Raw genomic sequence first — 19,971 nt, forward strand, 5'->3', positions numbered from 1 at the left:
CTATTAGTGCAAATGCACGCGCCAACCCAGACATCCCTACAAAGAGGCTCGAGTTTCGCAGGCAGCTCACACCGGCGCGAAAGCAGCGAGAGAGCCCCAACCCGGCTCAGAGCCCTCAGGCTTGTGGCTTTGGCCCTGGCTCCGGGTTCCCACCCTTCCCTGATCCGCTCCGCTCAGGCTAGCAGCCTGTCGACCGAAGCCCCGCCCCTCTAGACCTGTCATCACAGAAGCCGCACGTGGCCGGGGTGGGACCTCAGGCGACCTGCGGCCATCACTTTGTCTCCTCCGTCATCCATTGGGGCTGCCACCGCCAATCAGAGCCAGCGGATCCTGGTTGGATCGCGACCGCCCGGGTGAGGCGTGAGGGAGAAGGGGCGGAAGGAGGAGAGGCTCTGAGATGGGAGGGGGATCGTGGTGGAAGGGGGCCTGGCGCGACTTCTGCCAGGCTGGAATCCGAGGGGGCGGGTCCCGGTGAAAGGCGGAGAGACCAAGAGAAGGCGGGGATCGCGGGTGGGGCCTGGGAAAAGCTGAGGATCCTGGGGAAATGCAAAGAAAACGCGAAAGAGGCGCGGGGACAGAAGGGGGCGGGGCCCGGGCTACAGGGGAGGAGCTCGAGAAATTAAACGAGGAAAGGGACAAGTCCGGAGAAGGTGGAAGGTGGGACAAGGGAGACGGTGGGCCTGGGCGTTGCGGGGGCGGGGCTCGAACCGAAGGGGCGAGGTTTGCAGGCCGAGACTACAGATAGGACTGCTCAGTAACTGCCCCAACCACTACCACCTACCCGAGTGCAACGGGATCCACGGAACTACAGGTGTGGGGCGGGGTGAGCGTGGAAGAAGGGACGCGGATGGGGGTGCGCTTTGCAGACAATCTGGAGACTGCTGTATGTTGAGGGAAGACACGGAGTCGGGGGAGCAGTTGGGGACTCAATGTGTGGGCAACAAGGTGCATTCTCTAGGGGCCTCTATGGAGGAAGGGCAGGAGCGCTTTGTTGTGGGTGGGGGGGTGTTGCGAGGTACACCGTGAGGGGGCTGTGTCGCTGTCTGATGTGGGGGGTTGGAGGAGGTACATGAGGGGGAGGGGACTTAGAGGCGCTTTGACGGAAGGGGGACTGTTTAATGGAGAAGGGCTGGTGGTCCAGAGTGTAGCGGTGTCGGAGGGTCTGTGGGCACTATCTAGGGGAAGGGGTTGTAGGCCCCAGTTGAGGCGGGAGAACAGAACCCCCAGTACTTTGAGAAAGTAACAGTTTAGGGCATTGTAGTAACTCCAGGAAGATATTGTGTTCTGGGTTCTAGGAGCAAGGGTGATGGAGTTAGTTGGGTGAAGAGGCCAATCTGTTGCACTCCTGTCTGCTCAGCTTTTAACTTCACCTCCTGGCCTGAGCACTCAGAGAGGAGTCGGACCCTGCTTGTCACCAGGGCTTGTGTGACTGTCTCCTCAGTCTCTTTTGGATCTGTCCAGCTGAGACTGGGGTTTCTTCCCCTAGCTGATGTCCCGGGGGACCCTTCCCCCACTGGGTTCCTGTCAACCCCCCATCCTAGTTCCTGTTCCTCCCAGAGCCAGCCTTGTCTCTGTCTCCCCCTCCCCCTCCCTGCCCTGCCCTTACGCTCTGGGTGTGCTCATTTCCCACTTCCTTCCTTGCCCCAGGGCCTGGCCTGGCCCTTGCCCATCTAGGAGCCATGCCCTGCCTGGGACTTTGTGCTCAATGACCAGAGACCATGGTAACCAGCAGCAGGGCTCAGACCCCACCCCCACCACTACCACCCAGGTTTCTCGCATAGACCCCCAAGTGACTGGTAGCCACATTTAACCACTTGACACAAACTGATTTTCCCCACCCTTGTCCTTCCCCTGGGTGGGGAACCCTAGGGCTTCTGTGGGAGGGGGGAAGTGGTGAGGAGTATTGAGGATCTTCCGTCTGTTTTGAGAGGTGGGCTATGACTGTAAGCTGAACCCAGTAAGGGTTGTGAGGTTCCAGCCTCAGGGAAGGAAGAGGGAGTAGCTCCCCACACTCCAGGCTTGGAAGCACTATCAGAACCGAGACTAGGACCTAGTTCTCTTGAGGGCTCCTCTGCTTCCCTGAGGGGATTTGATGGAGTGCTAGAGTTCCTTTTGCCCCTAGGCTGGCTGGGAGAGGGTGGGAAAGGCTTGAGTTCCACACAGTGGCTGAATGAGTGTGACAGTGTTGCTAAAAGGGGCCCCAAGCCAGCTTCCTCACACAACCACCCAGGAGCTGAGAGACTGGCTGGGGAGGGGGGGGATTGTGCTGAGGACAGACAAAGCCCTGGGGTAGGGTGGGGTAAAAAAGGGCAGGCTGAAGCCTTTTGAGGAGGAGCTGATTGCTATGGCAACACTGCTTCCCAGACAGTCTCTCAGAGAGGGCGGGCCTAGGGCAGACTCTCTCTAGCTTCCTCAGGACTGGGGAGGTTTGTGTGAGTGGGTGGGGCATGAAGAGAAAGGGCATCAGTTTGCTGTGCTGAGACTGGAGGATATAGCCTTTCTGCTTTGGTACAAGGCAGCAGGGCGTTCGAATGCCTGGAGCTATCCTCTGATATGGATATGAGTGAACAACAGTCATTAGAATTATAGAGCTGCAGAGGCCCTCAGCAGTCATTGTTTATACAAACCCCTTATTTTACAGTTTTGGAAATTTATGGCTAAAGAGACGGTGATTCCCCAGATGTCACAGTGAAAGGGCAGAAGATAGGATCCAGATCGCCTGATTGCTGTTCACTCAGCCCAGGGCCTGTTGTTTTCTTCAGTCAATGTTTATTGAACATTGCCAGGGACTCATGTTGGCTCTGTGAATATGAGCACAAATGAAACAAAGTTGCTGCTCTCATGGAGCTTCCATTCTAATAAGGGGAGAAAGAAATTATATAGGGGGAGGGAGAAGTCAGGTAGTGATAACTGCTATTAAAAAAAAAAAGCATGGTAAATTTAGGGCAGGAAGGTAAGGCCTCTTTTTTTTTTTTTTTTTTTGAGAGACAGTCTCAGTCTGTCGCCCAGGCTGGAGTACAGTGGCATGATCTCAGCTCACTGCAACCTCCGCCTCCTGGGTTCAAGCGATTCTCCTGCCTCAGCCTCCTGAGTAGCTGGGATTACAGTTGCGCGCCACCACACCCAGCTAATTTTTGTATTTTTAGTAGACATGGGGTTTCACCATGTTAGTCAGGCTGGTCTCGAACTCCTGACTTTGTGATCTACCCACCTTGGCCTCCCAAAGTGCTGGGATTACAGGCATGAGCCACCGTGCCCAGTAGTAAGGCCTCTTGGTTGTACCCTGCTGCTTTCCCAGGGTATATTGAGGCCTGGAACATCTTTGATCCTTCACCCTGAACTATTGTCCTCTGACCTTTGTAGGTAACTAAGGCCTGGCCTATGGTAGCGGCAGAAAGATAGGATAAGGTGGGGTTGCTAAGGGATATTTTTTTTCCTACAGTGTTCTATGTCTCTGTTTTCCTAGTAAGTTTTTATTAAGGCAAGTAGGCTCTTACATTGATACACTGTAATTTTGACAAGGGCATTGAAAATTTCCTTAATCCTGTTCCTTACACTAGGGAACCAGCAAGGAAGTCAGTCCTCTTGAAAAAGGTGGTCTAGGGTGAGGTAAAGAGAAGGGAGCTTAGAGGGACTGTTACTTGCTTTTGTCTCCTAAGTCTAGGAATGAGGGACTAGGGGGAAGAGGAAGGAGCCTCTTTTTACCATCTAGTGATAGAATCTCAGGACCCTGGGGGGTCCACAACACAGGCAAGGCAGAAACAAGGACCTTGGGCTCTCTGTAGCCTCTGAACTGCAGAAGAATGGACTTTCCCTCTTTGGCTCTGATGTTTGCCTCCTACTTCTGTGAAGGACCGGGAGAAAAAGCTTCCTAAGACCCAAATTGTCTGACTTGCTGACAAGTGCAGAGGGCAGGGGAGACAGGACTATTGATTTTCTTAGGTTGCCTCTAGAGTACCCTCTAGAAAGTGTCTTTGAATGCTCAATCCTTGCAAAGCTTTCCATCCTGGTCATTTAAAGAGTAGGAGGACAAGGGTTAGGGATGCTGGTTCTGCTGCCATTTGATTTGACTGGGTCTGAACTGGGCTGGGGCCCAGTGACTCAGTGGGAGGGTGGATAGTTTTGAGGGAGCTGTGAGTCATGGGGTTAAGCTCCATCACAAAAGTTGGGCTCATTTCCCACATTCTGGGCAGAAGCCCTCCTATCCCACTTCCCTGTGTGCTCTGTCTCTTTGAACATGGGCCTGTGAGTAGAAAGAGTGCTAGCAGAAGGGATGGGGCAGTCTGATCTCAGAAAGGGAGTTTACAGGCACAAAGAATAATGTCCCCGAAATTAAAATGTATCCCTATCTTAGGAATCCGGGGGCTCCTCTAAAGGCAAAAGAACATCAATTTAAGAGTAAGAGTGGGAAAAATACCACTTCTTAGCATGGAAGGAGATAGGGTCCCACCTCAGGCCTTTTTCTTCTCTGGCATGAAGGAAGCTTCCTGGGCTTCACTAGTTCTCCAGTTCTTAAGCTCTGGTTTGGAAGGTGGGGAAAGACAAATGGGAGTGAGGATATTTGGGGTCTGAGGTCTGGTATAGACAGCAGGCAGACTTTGAGGGTTGTCAAACTGTGTCTTTAAAGCCCTCGGGCTTCCTATTAATCGGCCTGGAAGGAGGAAGGGCGGGGGAGTAGGGTGGAGCGGTGAGATGTGGGAGGCCTACGCCTTTGAAAGGGTTAAATGGCAGGGCAGGGTGTTGCTTTGGACTCCAGCAGCTGACGGGTTAAAGAGACAGGCGGAGCGACCTTGGGTAGGCCTACCCCCTTGTGGACCAATAGGCGTATGCCTCTTGGAGGGGGCGTGCCTCGCACTTGAGGTCGCGAGGAGGCTGGCTTCCTATAGACCAATGAGCATGGTCGCTTTCCAGGGAGGGCGTAGCCTAAGGGGGGCGTGGCGGCCGTGGCTGCCGCGGCGCGGGTGGTGGGGCGCTGGGCGGGGCGGGCGGCCCCATCAGCTGGTAGGAAATGGCCTGTGAGTCAGAGGGGCAGCGGAGTCGGCGGCGCGGAGCCGGGGCGGCCCCGGGGAGGGACTGTCGCAGGGAGGGGCGCAGCAGCGGCTGGGGGTCTGCGGGCGCCAGGGCCCGCTAGTGTTGCACACGAAGCTGAGCAGCGAAGCGCCTAGCAGAGCAGGGCTCAGCCTGAGCCACCCTTTGTCTGGGTTGGGGGCCCGTGGAAGGGAGGACCGGGGATCCAAGGGGAGGGACCGGGACGGGACGGAAGGGCCCGGAGCGGCGGCCACCTCAGCGGAGCCGATTTGGGAGCGGGGTGAGTGTGCCAGAGGGAAAGAGCAAATCTCCGAAGCTCCAGTACAGTATGGGGCCTGTCCCAGGCTGTGGGGAGGAGAGGAGTGAGAAAGGACCTGGGAGGCTGCGCAGGGGGTAAGGGATCGTCCAGAACAAGGAGTCCAAGAGTCAGGTGAGTCTGCCCGGCTTAGTTTAGAGAAGCTGCTAAGGTCTCCTCCCTCCCCTCTGAGGGTAGAGGGCTCTAGGCTGGGGGCGAGGGGTTGCTAAGAGAATAGGTCGACCTTCCTACCCACAGTGGTGGCCCGTGGGAACAGCCCCCCTAGCTTGTGTGGATGTATGTAGGGACAAAATAGAGAGCAGCTGGCAGCAGTTCTCTCCGCACAGGATGAGGGTGGAAAGCACATGGATAGGAATTCTTCCTGTCACTCTCCTTGATCATGGCATGGTAGAAATGGAAATCTTTAATACTGAAGGGAAGGGGAGAATGAGCCTCGAAGTTGATACCTATACCAATATCCACCTCACCCACCTCCCAGGCCTCAAAAGTGTCTGAAGGTACAGACGTATTCTGGGACTTGTTGTTTTTGCTGGCCTTGCTCCCTTGGCATGTTGGGAGCTGTAGTCCTTGCCAGTCACAGCCTGGCACAGCTGTTTGATGCCAGTTGCTGCCCACCCCCTGCACAAAGAGTGAGGTTTGGCTTACTCTGCCCTGCCCCCCTCCCCTGCAGTCCTGCCCCATGAGTCAGCTTGAAGCCATGGTCTAGAGCCAGACTGGCTGGGTGGCAGGGGAGTGAATCTTAGAGCGTCTTGTTGACAGGGTGGGAACTGAGAGAGCTCTGGGGTTAATGAGCAGATGCCAGGTATGCTGGGGTCAAGTAGGGCATCATGTCATCCCCTGGCTTCCTCAGGGCAAGGGGTCAAGAGGGCAACTGGGATGACCTGGAAGTGGTGGTGCTAAGGAAAAGGCCCTTCCTGAATCTGTGTGACTTGGGTGGAGGAAAGAAGGGGTAGAAATTAGTGCAGGTTGTACCTTCTGACAAAGTTGGTTGCAGATAGGTTAGTGCAGGTTGCCATTGGTGTTCTGCCCTTTCCAGCCATCCCACCCACCACAGGGAACCAGGATTTTCTTGGGGATCCCAATTCTTAGGAGAATTTGGTGAAATGGGATAGTGGGGTACAATGATGGGAACTTGGTGTAGGAGAGCTTTTCAGTCCCTGGGTACAAATCTCTCCTTTCTGCCTGCCCTCCCCCCCTGCCCCCACCGCACCTCCACCTCTCTTCCTGATTCTCCCTTGTACAATTAATTCTCTATTTCTCTCATCTGGGAAATTTTTCTCTCCAGTGTCAGGACTGCTGCCCAGATTTCTGGGACTTACATTCTACTTTTTTTGAGCCCTGCTGTGTGCTTACCCCTGTACTTGGGGTTGGATGGAGGGGTGAGACACAGATCTGTCCTCAGGAACTCTATGATCAGTCTAGAAGATGCCTTACCCACAGGAATGAGCAGAACTGTTATTGAGTTTATAGGAAGTAGTAACACTGCCATAGGTGAGGTCTCAGAGGAGGGAGAGATGCTTATGGTCTGGGGTGGACAGAGCAGACTTTCTGGAGGAGATGGCATTTGGCCTATCCAAGGAGGAAGAGTCTTGGATAGGCATTCAAAGGGTACTCCTTGAAGGGGAAAGGGCTCTGTGAATGTCAGACAACATAGGCTAATGTGCAAAGGAGAAGGCGACCCTGGGGGCAGTTGGCTTTCAACTTGACATTCCCCTCACCCTAGTATGGGCTGGAATAGTTAGTGAAGACCATGTTATGCACCAGTGGTTTGGGGTTTCGGTGTTGGGTGTGTGAGCACTGCGGGAGGGGCGTGGAGAGGTACTCCCTAGTTGCTTCCAGCTGACTGACTGCTGAGGCCTTATCTCTAGTTTGCAGGGCCTTGCAGGAGGGCCCTGGAAAGTGCCTTCTGGCAGTGACCCATTCCCCTTCCCCCTCTTGTTTTTGGTCGGATTTGTTGCCTCTTGTTAAAGAGACAGGCTGCTTGCTGGAGGTAATTTGGAGTTCAGGGCTGAAGGGCCAGCTTTGAACTGACTTGCGGTTTGTACCTCTGAGGACCGCTGATGGGGTGTAACTGTGTGTGAGACCTCTGCCCTTAGTGCCCTAGGATGGCACTTGTCTCTTTGGAGATAGACATATAAGAAGCAGTTGTGCAATTTGGTGGCTTTGAGTATGACAGCTGAATTCTTCCCCTGGCCACCTCTTAGCTGGCATGGTCTTTTGGATCTTGGGAGTCTCTCATCCCTTCCTCCATGTAGGGCAGGAGTCCCCAAATGGTGGCCCTGACAAGTAGTTATTCTACATCAACTCACTTGTCACATCCTTATTATACTGAGCCAAGACCTGCCTCTCTGACTCCTTAGGTAGCCCAACTCTGCCATCTGGGCCCTGGACCCCAAACTTACCCTTTCTGTTCCTGAAGAGCCTCTCACATGGGAGAAGGATGTCCTGGGGTATACTATATTAGCCTATAATTGGTGATAGGCCTTACTGCTGGCTCCAGTGATCCTGGCTTATGTCTGTTCTTCCCTCCTCAGGGTCCTGCTGAGCTCAGGAGCTGCACGGAATGGTGGCAGTCACCTTGCCAGTGCAGCAGGCATGGATCAGACTGCAAGCTAGGGGCACAAGGCATCAGTTGGGAAGAGGGAACGCACAGCTAGGCTCGAGGCCTCTTCATCGGGGTAAGTACCAGGGAGAAGGTGGGGAAGAAGCCTGAGCTAAACCTGTCACCCTCTCAGGAGTTCTGAGAGTGGTCTCTATATTCCATTAGTCCATCCAGGGATTTGTACACATTCATCCCTGGGAACCCATCAAAGTCACCCCTTCAGGCAAGGAGAGGGTCTGAAACTCAGCTGGAAGGAAGAATACTCATTGATTCCCTGACCACCTTTTCTTCTCTTCTCTTACACAGATGTCCCCAGCCCAGGCCCAGCATAAAGGCCGTGTTGGGGGGCCCCCCTGACCCAAGGGGGGCTTCATGCGCCACGTGCAGGCGGAGCCGTCTCCATCCTCAGAGCCAGAGGCTGGCCCTTCACAGCCTCCAGTCAGGCAGGGGGCCCTCCAGGGTGGCCTGCTCATGGGCTACAGCCCAGCAGGGGGGGCGACATCCCCCGGGGTCTACCAGGTATCCATCTTTTCCCCTCCGGCTGGTACCTCTGAGCCTCATAGGGCCCTGAAACGACAAGCCCCACCCACTGAGGGTCCCCGGGAGCTGAAGAGAGGCCCTGGGCTGGGGGCCAGAGAGGGACTACCCCCTGAAGAACCATCTACTGTGGGGCTCTTGGGCCCAGAGGGACTGGGGCTGGGACTAGGTGTGGCCAGCCAGCATTTCTCCCACCGTGGCCTCTGTGTTGTGGAACAGAGAAGTAGTGTCACCTCATCTTGGACTTCAGGGACCTGGAGTCCCCCCTGCCCCCCATCAAATGCTTCCTGCAATACTTTGCACACCAGAGACTGGGCCTCCCCAGATCCAGGGGGACAGGGGTCCCTGGGGGAGTCCCCAGGGCCAGCCCCTCCAGGCCAGCTGCACACACTTGACACTGATTTGCACAGTCTTGCACAAATAGGGGGTAAGAGCCCAGTGGCTGGGGTGGGCAATGGGGGTAGCCTCTGGCCTAGGGAGTCCCCTGGCACTGCCAATGGGCACAGTCCCGAGCACACACCCCCTGGCCCTGGACCTCCAGGCCCCTGCCCCACCAAGCGAAGGCTGCTTCCTGCTGGAGAAGCCCCAGATGTCAGCTCTGAGGAAGAGGGGCCAGCCCCCCGGAGGCGCCGGGGATCCCTGGGCCACCCTACTGCTGCCAACAGTTCTGATGCCAAAGCCACATCCTTCTGGAGCCACCTGCTGCCTGGGCCCAAAGAGCCTGTTTTGGTAAGCCAATAAAGGAGTTCATTTACTTTTTTTTTTTTTTTTTTTTTTTTGACATGGGGTCTCACTCCATCATTGCTGGAGTGCAGTGGCACAATCTCAGCTCAATCTCAGCTCACTGCAACCTCCTTCTCCCAGGCTCAAGCAATCCTCCAACTTCAGATTCTCGAATATTTGGGACCACAGGCACATGACATTGCACCCAGCTAATTTTTGGTATTGGTAGAAATGGGGTTTCGCCATGTTGCCCAGGCTGGTCTCAAACTCCTGAGCTCAAGTGATCCACCCACCTCGGCCTTCCAAAGTATTGTGATTACAGGTGTGAGCCACTGCTCCTGTCCTTCATGTACTCTTACGTGGATATTTGTGTGGGTAAAGGTGGAGGCCCAGGGGGCGGGGTGTTCCTTTGAGAGTCTGTGATGAGCTTCTGCCCCAAAACATACGTGGCTTTCACCCTGTCTCTTTTCCCAATCATTTCTCTCCATAGGACCCAACAGACTGCAGTCCCATGGGGCGGAGGCTGAAAGGAGCCCGTCGCCTGAAGCTGTAAGTGACCAGCTTTTTGCTCTACCCTGTCCCTGAGAATGGGGACAGAAGTCTGTAATCTTTCCAGCATCGGAGTAGGGGACCCCAGGGCAGAAGCCCTAGATAGTGGCAAAGGGTGGAGTTCAAGGACATGAGCAGGAATCCCAGAATACCTCAAGCCAACCCCCTGTGTGTCCCTTCCTCTACCAGGAGCCCCCTTCGAAGCCTCCGGAAGGGGCCAGGCCTGCTGAGCGCCCCCAGTGCCTCCCCTGTTCCTACCCCTGCTGTCAGCCGTACCCTGCTGGGCAACTTTGAGGTAGCTCCCCTCAGGCTTTGTGATTGTGGGGGTCCTGGGAGAGGTGGGATGATGGAACGTGGCTTGGATGGATAAGGAAAAGAATTGGCATCTCTCTCATAATATGTTTTCCCTACCCTGATCCCAGGAATCATTGCTGCGAGGACGTTTTGCACCATCTGGCCACATTGAGGGCTTCACAGCAGAAATTGGAGCTAGTGGGTCATACTGCCCCCAGCATGTCACGCTGCCTGTCACTGTCACATTCTTTGATGTTTCTGAGCAAAATGCCCCGGCTCCCTTCCTGGTATGCCTTGACTCCAACCCCAAAGTCAGCTCATCAGGAGGATAAGGAATTGGGGCGGGGCTGGGGGCAAGAGGTATTTTTTACTTATTCCTCACCTAGGAGTGAGTCAGGGCCAGGTGAGGAGAACTCTAGTGTAGGGCAGGGGCAGGTTCAGGGTGAGAGACTGTGGAGAGGGACATGTATTTAGGGCTCAGAGTTTTCCTAGTCCCCACCTTGACTGATGGCTCCCTGGCCTTCCCAGGGCATCGTGGATCTGAACCCCCTGGGGAGGAAGGGTTACAGCGTGCCCAAGGTGGGCACCGTCCAAGTGGTGAGTTTGCCCTGAGGGAGTGGGAGTGGGGAGAGAGGAAAGCAGCCCTCAGGCTGTACCAACCTTGACTGTCCTGTCCCCAGACCTTATTTAACCCCAACCAGACTGTGGTAAAGATGTTCCTCGTGACCTTTGACTTCTCGGACATGCCTGCTGCCCACATGACCTTCCTTCGCCATCGCCTCTTTTTGGTGCCTGTGGGTGAGGAGGGAAATGCTAACCCCACCCACCGCCTCCTCTGCTACTTGCTGCACCTCAGGTGAGGAGAGGGCCCAGGGACGGCTGGGGAGGCCCAGGTATCCCTTCCCTGAAGAGGATCTCTCCTTGCTTCGATACTGTTTGGATTCTTGCTTGGTTTATTTTTAAATTTTTATGTATGTGTGTATGTGTGTGTGTGTGTGTGTGTGTGTGTGTGTGTATTTATTTATTTATTTATTTATTTTTAGAGACAGAGTCTTGCTATGTTGCTCAGGCTGGTCTCCAACTCCTGGGCTCAAGCAGTCCTCCCACCTGGACCTCCCAAAGCACTGGAATTACAGGCATGAGCCACTGCGCCCAGCCTGGATTCTTAATTTGATAACATTGTCCTCCTCCAGGTTCCGGAGCTCCCGCTCAGGCCGCTTAAGCCTGCATGGAGATATCCGCCTGCTTTTTTCCCGCCGGAGCCTGGAGCTGGACACAGGGCTCCCTTACGAACTGCAGGCTGTGACCGAGGCCCCTCATAATCCACGTTATTCACCTTTGCCCTGATTGCCAGCACTCTGAATCCATGCGGCCTAACGACCTGCCCATCCTGCTCCATCTTAGAGAACATATATGGAGAGACAGCAAGAGACCCTTCAGGCTTGAATTAAAGCCCTCACCATGCTCTTGCCCAAATGGATTATTTGGGTGTTTAAAGCTTCTGATCCTTACTACACCCTGCCCTACTCGGGTACTCCATGTGCCTGTCCCCTCCCTTGGGTTTCCCAGGCCAGCTTAGGTAGGGAGGAACCGGAGCTACACTGAGGTTGTCCCAAGTTCCCAGGCAAGTTATGCCAGCGTTGCCTCCCCATCCTGGGCAGGGGCCACTTATTATTTTATTTATTTTTAATTTATAATTTATTCAAATTGGATTGCCTTGGTAACCTCCCACACCTGATAATTGGCATCACTCCCCCCCCTTCCCACTCTCAGATATTGCTCCAACCTCAAGAGTTGAAGAGGCTTACGCCGGGAGTAGGAGGAGAACTGCTCTCCCTCAGTTGAGGGAAGAGGGGCTATTCCAGAGGGACTGAGTCAGTAGCCAAAGACTCAGCTTCCCCTGCCCTTCCCCTAGTCCCTTCACTTCCCCTACCCTCTGACCTATCTCTGAAAGCCAAGTTAGGCGTTTGTGTGTGTACACAAGCTTGTCTTTGTGTGGTGTGTGTGTGTGAGAGAGTGTACATGTATGCACACACACAGGGGTTAACCACCCCTCACCTAGGGCTCCAGACTCCAGTTGTCCCTCTCCTCCTGCCTGTGTCTCCTTGCTTTGGGGTCCTGACTGAAGAAGGTGTCCAGGGGGCAGAGTCAGGGCCAAGCACTGGGGTGCCTCCACTCACCTGGCCAGACTCTGACCCACCTACCTCAGCTGGGGTGAGGGGCACCCCTCAAACTCAGTCATGTGGTTCCAAACTACCCCATTCCCCACTCCAGACTCTGACCCAGCCTCAGTCCTGACTCCTGAGGCTGGGCTGAGGGGAACAAGCATTTGCTGAAACTTGAAAAAACAAAGCAAATCAGAAACAGGAAAAAATTGTACCTGGTACTTTTTTTTAGAAAAAAAAAAGATTAAAAAAGAAAGAATAAATTCTTGTTTGGAAACTTGAACTAAGCTCTACTTTTGTTGTTGTTGTTGTTGGGGAGAGGGTGCGAAGGGGGATAGAGGGCCTTCCTGGAGCTGGGACTCAGCCCTTTCTACCAGAGAGGAAGCAACAGGCCTGGGCCCATGAGGTCTTAGGCTAGTCCCTGCTGATTCCTGGGGCCTGGTCTTGCTCCTTTCGGAGGGGTTGGTGGGTAAAGTTGAGTCCTAGAAGCTGAATTCTGAATTGTAGATCAGGATTCTGATACTGGTTCTGTTAATGACTTTAGCCCTTCAGAACTTCAGTGCCCTCATATGTAAAATGGAGGTGACTACGGAGGTCTCTTGACTACCAGAACATCAGGGATGTGTGCAAGGTGACGTGCTCCAGACAAGGTTGAACGTTGAGGCTGTTTGCCGGACTCGGTATTTAAGACCGGGCATAACAAACCTTGCTTGGAAAGAGAGGGAAGGAGCTGTAGTGTCTTTGAGGGAAGAGGGGAGGGGAAAATCTCGTCCCAATCGCCAGGCAATGTTAGGCCCAGTTTCCATGGCAACGGGATTGGGGTCAGTCCCCAGTGGGAGTCCTGGGCACAACTCCGCGGGACTACTATAGAATGTCACTATGGCAACCATGGCAACGAGTCAGCTCAAGCCACTCGTCGCTATGGTGACGGATGGGGGCGATTCTACGCTCTGGTGGGCAAACTGAGTCTCGGGTGAGGGTGAAGAATTCAGTGCGTGGTGTCTGAGTGATATGCACGCGAAAAATAATTTGGCCATCAGGCCGGGGATCTTGGTCGCGAACAGCTAAACCCAGAACAACGGCAGCCTTCGGCCTTCTCTTGAAGGTCTGCGTTTCCCAGGGAACAACTTGATTCGCCGTTCCACCAGGTAACGCTGATTGGGTGAGTGTTGAAGGGAGTAGGGAACGGCCGGAAGTACATTCGGGGAAGCGGAACTGCAAGAGGAAAGGCTCGGGTAGGCTTCTGGGAGCTACCGCTCCGCTCGTCTCGTTGGTTCCGGAGGTCGCTGCGGCGGTGGGAAATGCTGGCGCGCGCGGCGCGGGGCACTGGGGCCCTTTTGCTGAGGGTGAGAGCGAGGCAACCTATCCAGAGGGTCGGGACAGAGATCACCTGGGTCCTCCGCTGGGAAAGGGCGAACTTCCAACTTTCGGAGAGGACTGGGGTCAGAGGTCATGGTCCCCATGTGATTCTCTCTCCGAGGATCCTGAGGGTCGTGGTTTATGGAGATACCTTCAGGACCGAGGGGCGGCGTGTTTGGCCAGATGGGATCTCTGCTCACCCTCTTCTTTCTTTCAGGGCTCTCTGCAGGCTTCTGGTCGCGCTCCGCGCCGCGCCTCCTCTGGATTGCCCCGAAACACCGTGGTACTGTTCGTGCCGCAGCAGGAGGCCTGGGTGGTGGAGCGAATGGGCCGATTCCACCGGATCCTGGAGCCTGTGAGAACCTCTTCTGCCCATCCTGGGCCAGCCAGATGACCAATCCCTCACGACATGGAGTGTCGGGAGGACCTCTTTTGGGCCTGCCCGCACTGTTAGCTCCCGACTCTGTAGGCCAGACCTGACAGGGCCGAGGCTGCTGACCATCATCCCCATGTTACCACCTTTTTCTATGCATCTCACAGTCCCCATTCTTGGGAATCTCCTCTGTCCACTCTCTCAGCCCTACCTCTCAGTCTGCATTGAGATGGCTATTCTGCCGGCTCCGATTCTCATGACTCTCCCTTCCATTCAGGGGCCTAGTCTTGCATTCCTATTCTCTTGGGTTTTCTTACCAGTGACACTTCAGCCTTATGAGGACTTATTTCTTGGTAGCAGCTGCTGCTTTTCTGGGCATGTTCCATGTGTTGACTCCCTACATACTCCAGGACTAGCTTAGGTCTCAACCCAATAGTTCCCATCCTTCTGAGGACCCATGACTCCTCTTCCCAGGGTTTGAACATCCTCATCCCTGTGTTAGACCGGATCCGATATGTGCAGAGTCTCAAGGAAATTGTCATCAACGTGCCTGAGCAGTCGGCTGTGACTCTCGGTGAGGGGTTCAGGGTGACATGGGTGCTCTGAGGCTATTAGGATGTGGTTGCTGTAGATCCACAGCTTAGGAGAGAGAACTGGTTGGGACCTAGAGGCCTGACTTTCCTCCTTTTCTCTCCTGGTTCTACAGACAATGTAACTCTGCAAATTGATGGAGTCCTTTACCTGCGCATCATGGACCCTTACAAGGTATCTGCCCCCTACTTTATCTAGCCTTTTCAGTTGCCCTCTTCACTAAAATCTTGTGCCCAAGCTTCTTACACTATCCGTGTCCGTTTCAGGCAAGCTATGGTGTGGAGGACCCTGAGTATGCCGTCACCCAGCTAGCTCAAACAACCATGAGATCAGAGCTCGGCAAACTCTCTCTGGACAAAGTCTTCCGGGTAAGCAGATCTGAGCCAGAGTTAGGGTTTGAAGACACAAACCTGACACTCAATCTTTTCTGAAGGTCAAGATCAGTCCCAGGCCCTTCTCAGTGTAGGCCCTTGATAGGTAAGTTGAAGCTGTGGGGCTTATACCTCTCTTTTTCCAGGAACGGGAGTCCCTGAATGCCAGCATTGTGGATGCCATCAACCAAGCTGCTGACTGCTGGGGTATCCGCTGCCTCCGTTATGAGATCAAGGATATCCATGTGCCACCCCGGGTGAAAGAGTCTATGCAGATGCAGGTGGGAGCCAAGGAGGGGTAGGAAAAGGACCTCAGGGTGCTCCAGTCCCAGGAGGATCCAGACTTCCCTCCTGTTATGATGGGTAGAGTTGCAGGTCTGTATAACTTTCCCTTGGCTTGTTGATTGGGATTGTTGCGGGCTTCCAGGTGGAGGCAGAGCGGCGGAAACGGGCCACAGTTCTAGAGTCTGAGGGGACCCGAGAGTCGGCCATCAATGTGGCAGAGGGGAAGAAACAGGCCCAGATCCTGGCCTCCGAAGCAGAAAAGGCTGAACAGATAAATCAGGCAGCAGGTCAGGAGAGGGTAGAGGCTGAGGGAGGAGCAAGGCATGGGCCTTTGAAGATTGGTGCTGGGGCAGAATCTTTGGGTACTTTGACTTCATGGGTCAAGCAAGCTCTGTCCCTTCTCTTGCAGGAGAGGCCAGTGCAGTTCTAGCCAAGGCCAAGGCTAAAGCTGAAGCTATTCGAATCCTGGCTGCAGCTCTGACACAACATGTGAGAGGCCCCTGGGTGGGAATGGGGGACAGGAATTGACAGTGGAAGGGGTTCTCTTATCTATGCTTAAGGAGAGTTCCTGCCTCTGTGGGCTCTGTTGAACCAGATTACATAGTCCTTTTTATTGTGAACTGCTTTCTTCATTCCCCATCCACCCCTTCTTCTCCGTATCTATAATCTCTGATTTTTATCCCCCTGTGGTCACAGAATGGAGATGCAGCAGCTTCACTGACTGTGGCCGAGCAGTATGTCAGCGCGTTCTCCAAACTGGCCAAGGACTCCAACACTATCCTACTGCCCTCCAATCCCGGCGATGTCACCAGCATGGTGGCTCAGGTTAGAGCTCTCTGAGGACCCAGCACAGAGCACCTGTGCCAGGGACCGAACTGAGACCCCACCACCGTCATCAACACTTAGATACCATAAAGGTCTTCAGAATGCCTTGGCCCTAGACATCCCTTCATTCTTTGTAGAGATGGAATCTAAGAATGAAACATCTCCACTCAGTCCTGCAAATATGGAAGTTCTTGAGATACCTTTTTTTGGTAGATACCTGTGCTGGTATTCTGAGAGTCACTTTACTCTGATGGTTTGTAAGATTCCTAAAATCAACCTCAGAGCTTACAAGACAGGTTTGAGAGAGGGAGAAAGGAAAACTAATTCACTGGCCTCCATGTCATCTTTTCCCTTTTAGCCATTGGTGGGCTGGGCTGCACCTCTGTCAAGTGTCCTCATGGTACTCTCTCTGTTCCTCTCCTCAGGCCATGGGTGTCTATGGAGCCCTCACCAAACCCCCAGTGCCAGGGACTCCAGACTCGGTCTCCAGTGGGAACAGCAGAGATGTCCAGGGTACAGATGCAAGTCTTGATGAGGAACTTGATCAAGTCAAGATGAGTTAGTGGAGCTGGGCTTGGCCAGGGAGTCTGGGGATAAGGAAGCAGATTTTCCTGATTCTGGCTCTAGCTTCCCTGCCAAGATTTTGTTTTTTATTTTTTTATTTGAACTTTAGTCATGTAATAAACTCACCAGTGGCAAACCAAAACCTGTCCTCTTTGATTGGGGAATGAAGTTGGTAAAGTCACTAGCATTTTCCTTGGATCCAGTCCTGTCAGCATGATGCCTCCATGAACAAGAGTGAACTTCTTGTAAAGTGAAACTATATTTTTTGTCTTCAAGAGAAACTGTGGGATAGGGTGGAAGAGTTAAACCACATGTTCACTGAACTGCTGGCTGGGAAGTGAAGTCCCCTTCCTGCTAAGTGTGGGGCTGTACATTTGAGGCAGGTGTGTGGGGTTTTTTCATGGGAAAGTACTACCCTGCACTGGCATACTTAAAGGGTTTTCAGGGACTGAGGGTACTCCTCATTCATTTATTCAAAAACATTAAATGTCTACCAAGTGCCAAGCTCATTACTAGACACTGGATTACAAAAATACCTGAAACCCAGTGGTCCCTGCTTTTACAGAATAGAAGGTCAGGTAGGGAAGACAGACAGGAAGCAGACAGTGATAGAAAGTGATAAATGTGGCCGGGCGCAGTGGCTCACGCCTGTAATCCCAGCACTTTGGGAGGCCAAGGTGGGCGGATCATGAGGTCAGGAGATTGAGACCATCCTGGCCAACATGGTGAAACCCTGTCTACTAAAAATACAAAAATTAGCTGGGCATGGTAGCATGTGCCTGTAGTCTCAGCTGCTTGGGAGGCTGAGGCAGGAGAATTGCGTGAACCTGGGAGGTGGAGGCTGCCGTGAGCCGAGATCATGCCATTGCACTCCAGCCTGGCGACAAAGTGAGACTCTCTCAAAAAAAAAAAAAAAAAAGGCGTGGTGGCTCACACCTGTAATCCCAGCACTTTGGGAGGCCGAGGCGGGCGGATCACAAAGTCAGGAGATCAAGACTGCGGTGAAACCCTGTCTCTACTAAAAAAAAAAATACAAAAAATTAGCCGGGTGCGGTAGGGGGCGCCTGTAGTCCCAGCTACTCAGGAGGCTGAGGCAGGAGAATGGCGTGAACCCGGGAGGCGGAGTTTGCAGTGAGCCGAAATCATGCCACTGCACTCCAGCCTGGGGGACAGAGCGAGACTCCGTCCAAAAAATTAAAAAAAGTGATAAATGCTGTGGTAGAGGAAAGTTCTGGCTGAGGGATCTTGGTGGGAGGAGCATATCAGCTTATGAATAGCAGCGTTGCTGACTGCCATTGAGCTCAGGCTGGAAGAGTTAGCAAGTTTTCACCAAGTCAGGTCCTTGACTATATACAAAGGCTCACTGCTTGAAGAAGTTGGCTGAAGGGTATAGTGTTAAGGGGGATGTGACTACATGGCTAGGGCCAAGTCACAAGGAGCAAGATTCTTGTTGAAGGGGTTGGACATTATCCCCAGGGTAATAGGTTTTTTTTGTTTTGTTTTGTTTTGTTTTGTTTTTTGAAACAGTGTCTTCCTCTGTTGTCCAGGCTGGAGTGAATTGGCGCGATCTTGGCTCACTGCAACCTCTGCCTCCCGGGTTCAAACGATTCTCCTGCCTCAGTCTCCTGAGTAGCTGGGATTACAGGCATGTGCCACCATGCCCGGCTAATTTTTGTATTTTTTGTAGAGACGGTGTTTCACCATATTGGTCAGGCTGATCTCGAACTCCTGACCTCGTGATCTGCCCGCCTGAGCCTCCCAAAGTGCTGGGATTATAGGCATGAGCCACTGTGCCCAGCCTATGAAGGGTTTTTTTCCCCTTCCCATGAAGAATTTTAAGATAAAACATCACATTGGCCAGGCACAGTGACTCATACCTGTGATCCCAGCACTTTGGGAGGCTGAGGTGGGAGGATCACTTGAGCCCTGGAGCTGGAGACCAGCCTCGGCAACATAGTAAGAACCTATCTCTACAAAAAAGAAAAAAAGAAAAGTAATCACGTCAATGTTTTAGTTAGAGCTGTCTTGCTGCAATGTAGAGAAGGGGTAGTAGGGAGAGAGAGGAGGCTGGGAGGATAGTGAGAAGGCTGCCTCAGTGATCCTGGAGAAGGGATGAGGCCTGAACTGAGATAAGGGGCTGTGGGGATGAAGGTGGAAGAATAACTCAACATTTTTTTGAATTAACGTATTCCTTTATTCATTTGGTCAGTATCTGAACCTCAAATCTATGCTAGGTGCTGAGGATATAGTAATGAAGAAAACAAAATTCCCTGACTTCAATGAGCTCACATTCTACTTGGAGGGGACAAACCATAAATATGTGTAGAATTTCAGATGCTGATGCGTTGTGCTATGGAAGGAATTAAGGAAGTGAGAGGGGAAATTTTTCCAGGGGTTGTGGTGGTGGGGGGTGCTGTACTAGTAAAGTAGGGGATTCCAGGAAGCCTCCCCGATGTTACAGTTGAGCTTCAATATTAAGGTGATGGAGATCTATTTCGGCATTGGGAACTGAAGCTGACAGAGGAGATGGCAAATGCAAAGGCCCTGAGGCAGAGCTGCTACGGATGGAACAGAGTGAAGCAAAGAAGTGGCAGCTAGATGAATCAGAAGGGGAAGAGGCAGATAGTGTGCAGGCCCATGTAGAGCCAATGCAAGAATTTTTACTCTGAGATGAGAAACCAGTGGACAGGCTTTGTTTCATTTTGAGACGGAGTCTCGCTCTGTCGCCTAGGCTGAAATGCAGTGGCATGATCTCGGCTCACTGCAGCCTCTGCCTCCTGGCTTCAAGCAATTCTCCTGCCTCAGCCTCCTGAGTAGCTGGGACTACAGGTACATACCACCACACCTGGCTAAATTTTGTAATTTTTAGTAGAGTTGGGGTTTTACTATGTTGGCCAGGCTGATCTCCAATCCCTGACTTCAACTGATTCTCCAGCCTCAGTCTCCCAAAGTGCTGGGCTTGCAGGTGTGAGTCATCGTGCCTGGCTTTTTTTTTTTTTTTTTTTTTTTTTTTGAGAGGGAGTCTTGCTCTGTTGCCCAGGGTGGAGTGTAGTGGCACAATCTTGGCTCACTGCAACCTCCGCCTCCTAGGTTCAAGTGATTCTCCTGCCTCAAACTCCTGAGTAGTTGGAATTATAGGCATCCGCCACCATGCCCAGCTAATTTTTGTATTTTTAGTAGAGACGGGTTTTCATCATGTTGACCAGGCTGGTCTTGAACTCCTGACCTCAGGTGATCTGCCCACCTCGGCCTCCCAAAGTGCTGGGATTATAGGCATGAGCCACTGTGCCTGGCTGGCCTTTTAAGACAGGGCCTCACTCTGGTGCCCAGACTGGAGTGCAGTGGCCTGATCAAGGCTCACTGTAGTCTCTACCTCCCAGATTAAGCCA

General features: G+C 53.1%; 2 protein-coding genes across 10 annotated transcripts; both read left to right on the forward strand.

The window, feature by feature from the left end:
- Nucleotides 1–246: 246 nt before the first annotated feature.
- Nucleotides 247–12,497, forward strand: ATOSB (atos homolog B). 9 transcript variants are annotated; one of them, XM_050762142.1, is made up of 10 exons: nt 5,060–5,308; nt 7,879–8,022; nt 8,253–8,910; nt 9,025–9,212; nt 9,697–9,755; nt 9,945–10,050; nt 10,178–10,336; nt 10,578–10,646; nt 10,730–10,905; nt 11,243–12,497. In XM_050762142.1, exons 3-10 carry the CDS (start codon nt 8,319–8,321, stop codon nt 11,394–11,396), a joined length of 1,503 nt encoding a protein of 500 aa, XP_050618099.1. In that variant the 5' UTR covers nt 5,060–5,308; nt 7,879–8,022; nt 8,253–8,318; the 3' UTR covers nt 11,397–12,497. The 9 variants fall into 9 exon arrangements, with proteins under 9 accessions (XP_050618094.1, XP_050618093.1, XP_050618096.1 ...); XM_050762137.1 differs by lacking the exon at nt 5,060–5,308 and adding an exon at nt 247–353 and having other exon boundaries at nt 8,253–9,212; XM_050762136.1 differs by lacking the exon at nt 5,060–5,308 and adding an exon at nt 378–657 and having other exon boundaries at nt 8,253–9,212.
- On the forward strand, nt 2,257–16,724 carry STOML2 (stomatin like 2). The gene is made up of 11 exons (XM_050762212.1): nt 2,257–2,260; nt 13,487–13,560; nt 13,791–13,928; nt 14,421–14,520; nt 14,653–14,711; nt 14,804–14,905; nt 15,055–15,189; nt 15,336–15,480; nt 15,603–15,682; nt 15,890–16,018; nt 16,444–16,724. Exons 2-11 carry the CDS (start codon nt 13,516–13,518, stop codon nt 16,579–16,581), a joined length of 1,071 nt encoding a protein of 356 aa, XP_050618169.1. The 5' UTR covers nt 2,257–2,260; nt 13,487–13,515; the 3' UTR covers nt 16,582–16,724.
- The last annotated feature ends 3,247 nt before the right edge of the window (nt 16,725–19,971 follow it).

Source organism: Macaca thibetana, chromosome 15 (assembly GCF_024542745.1).
Source record: "Macaca thibetana thibetana isolate TM-01 chromosome 15, ASM2454274v1, whole genome shotgun sequence".
NCBI classification, from domain to species: Eukaryota; Metazoa; Chordata; class Mammalia; order Primates; family Cercopithecidae; genus Macaca; species Macaca thibetana.

Coding starts and splice junctions, on each gene's coding strand:
- STOML2 (XM_050762212.1), top strand. CDS start 13,516: ATGCTGGCGCGCGCGGCGCGGGGCACTGGGGCCCTTTTGCTGAGG. Junction 13,929..14,420: donor TCCACCGGATCCTGGAGCCT/GTGAGAACCTCT, acceptor TCCTCTTCCCAG/GGTTTGAACATCCTCATCCC. Junction 14,521..14,652: donor GCAGTCGGCTGTGACTCTCG/GTGAGGGGTTCA, acceptor CTGGTTCTACAG/ACAATGTAACTCTGCAAATT.
- ATOSB (XM_050762137.1), top strand. CDS start 8,319: ATGCGCCACGTGCAGGCGGAGCCGTCTCCATCCTCAGAGCCAGAGGCT. Junction 9,213..9,696: donor GGCCCAAAGAGCCTGTTTTG/GTAAGCCAATAA, acceptor TTCTCTCCATAG/GACCCAACAGACTGCAGTCC. Junction 10,647..10,729: donor AGGTGGGCACCGTCCAAGTG/GTGAGTTTGCCC, acceptor TCCTGTCCCCAG/ACCTTATTTAACCCCAACCA.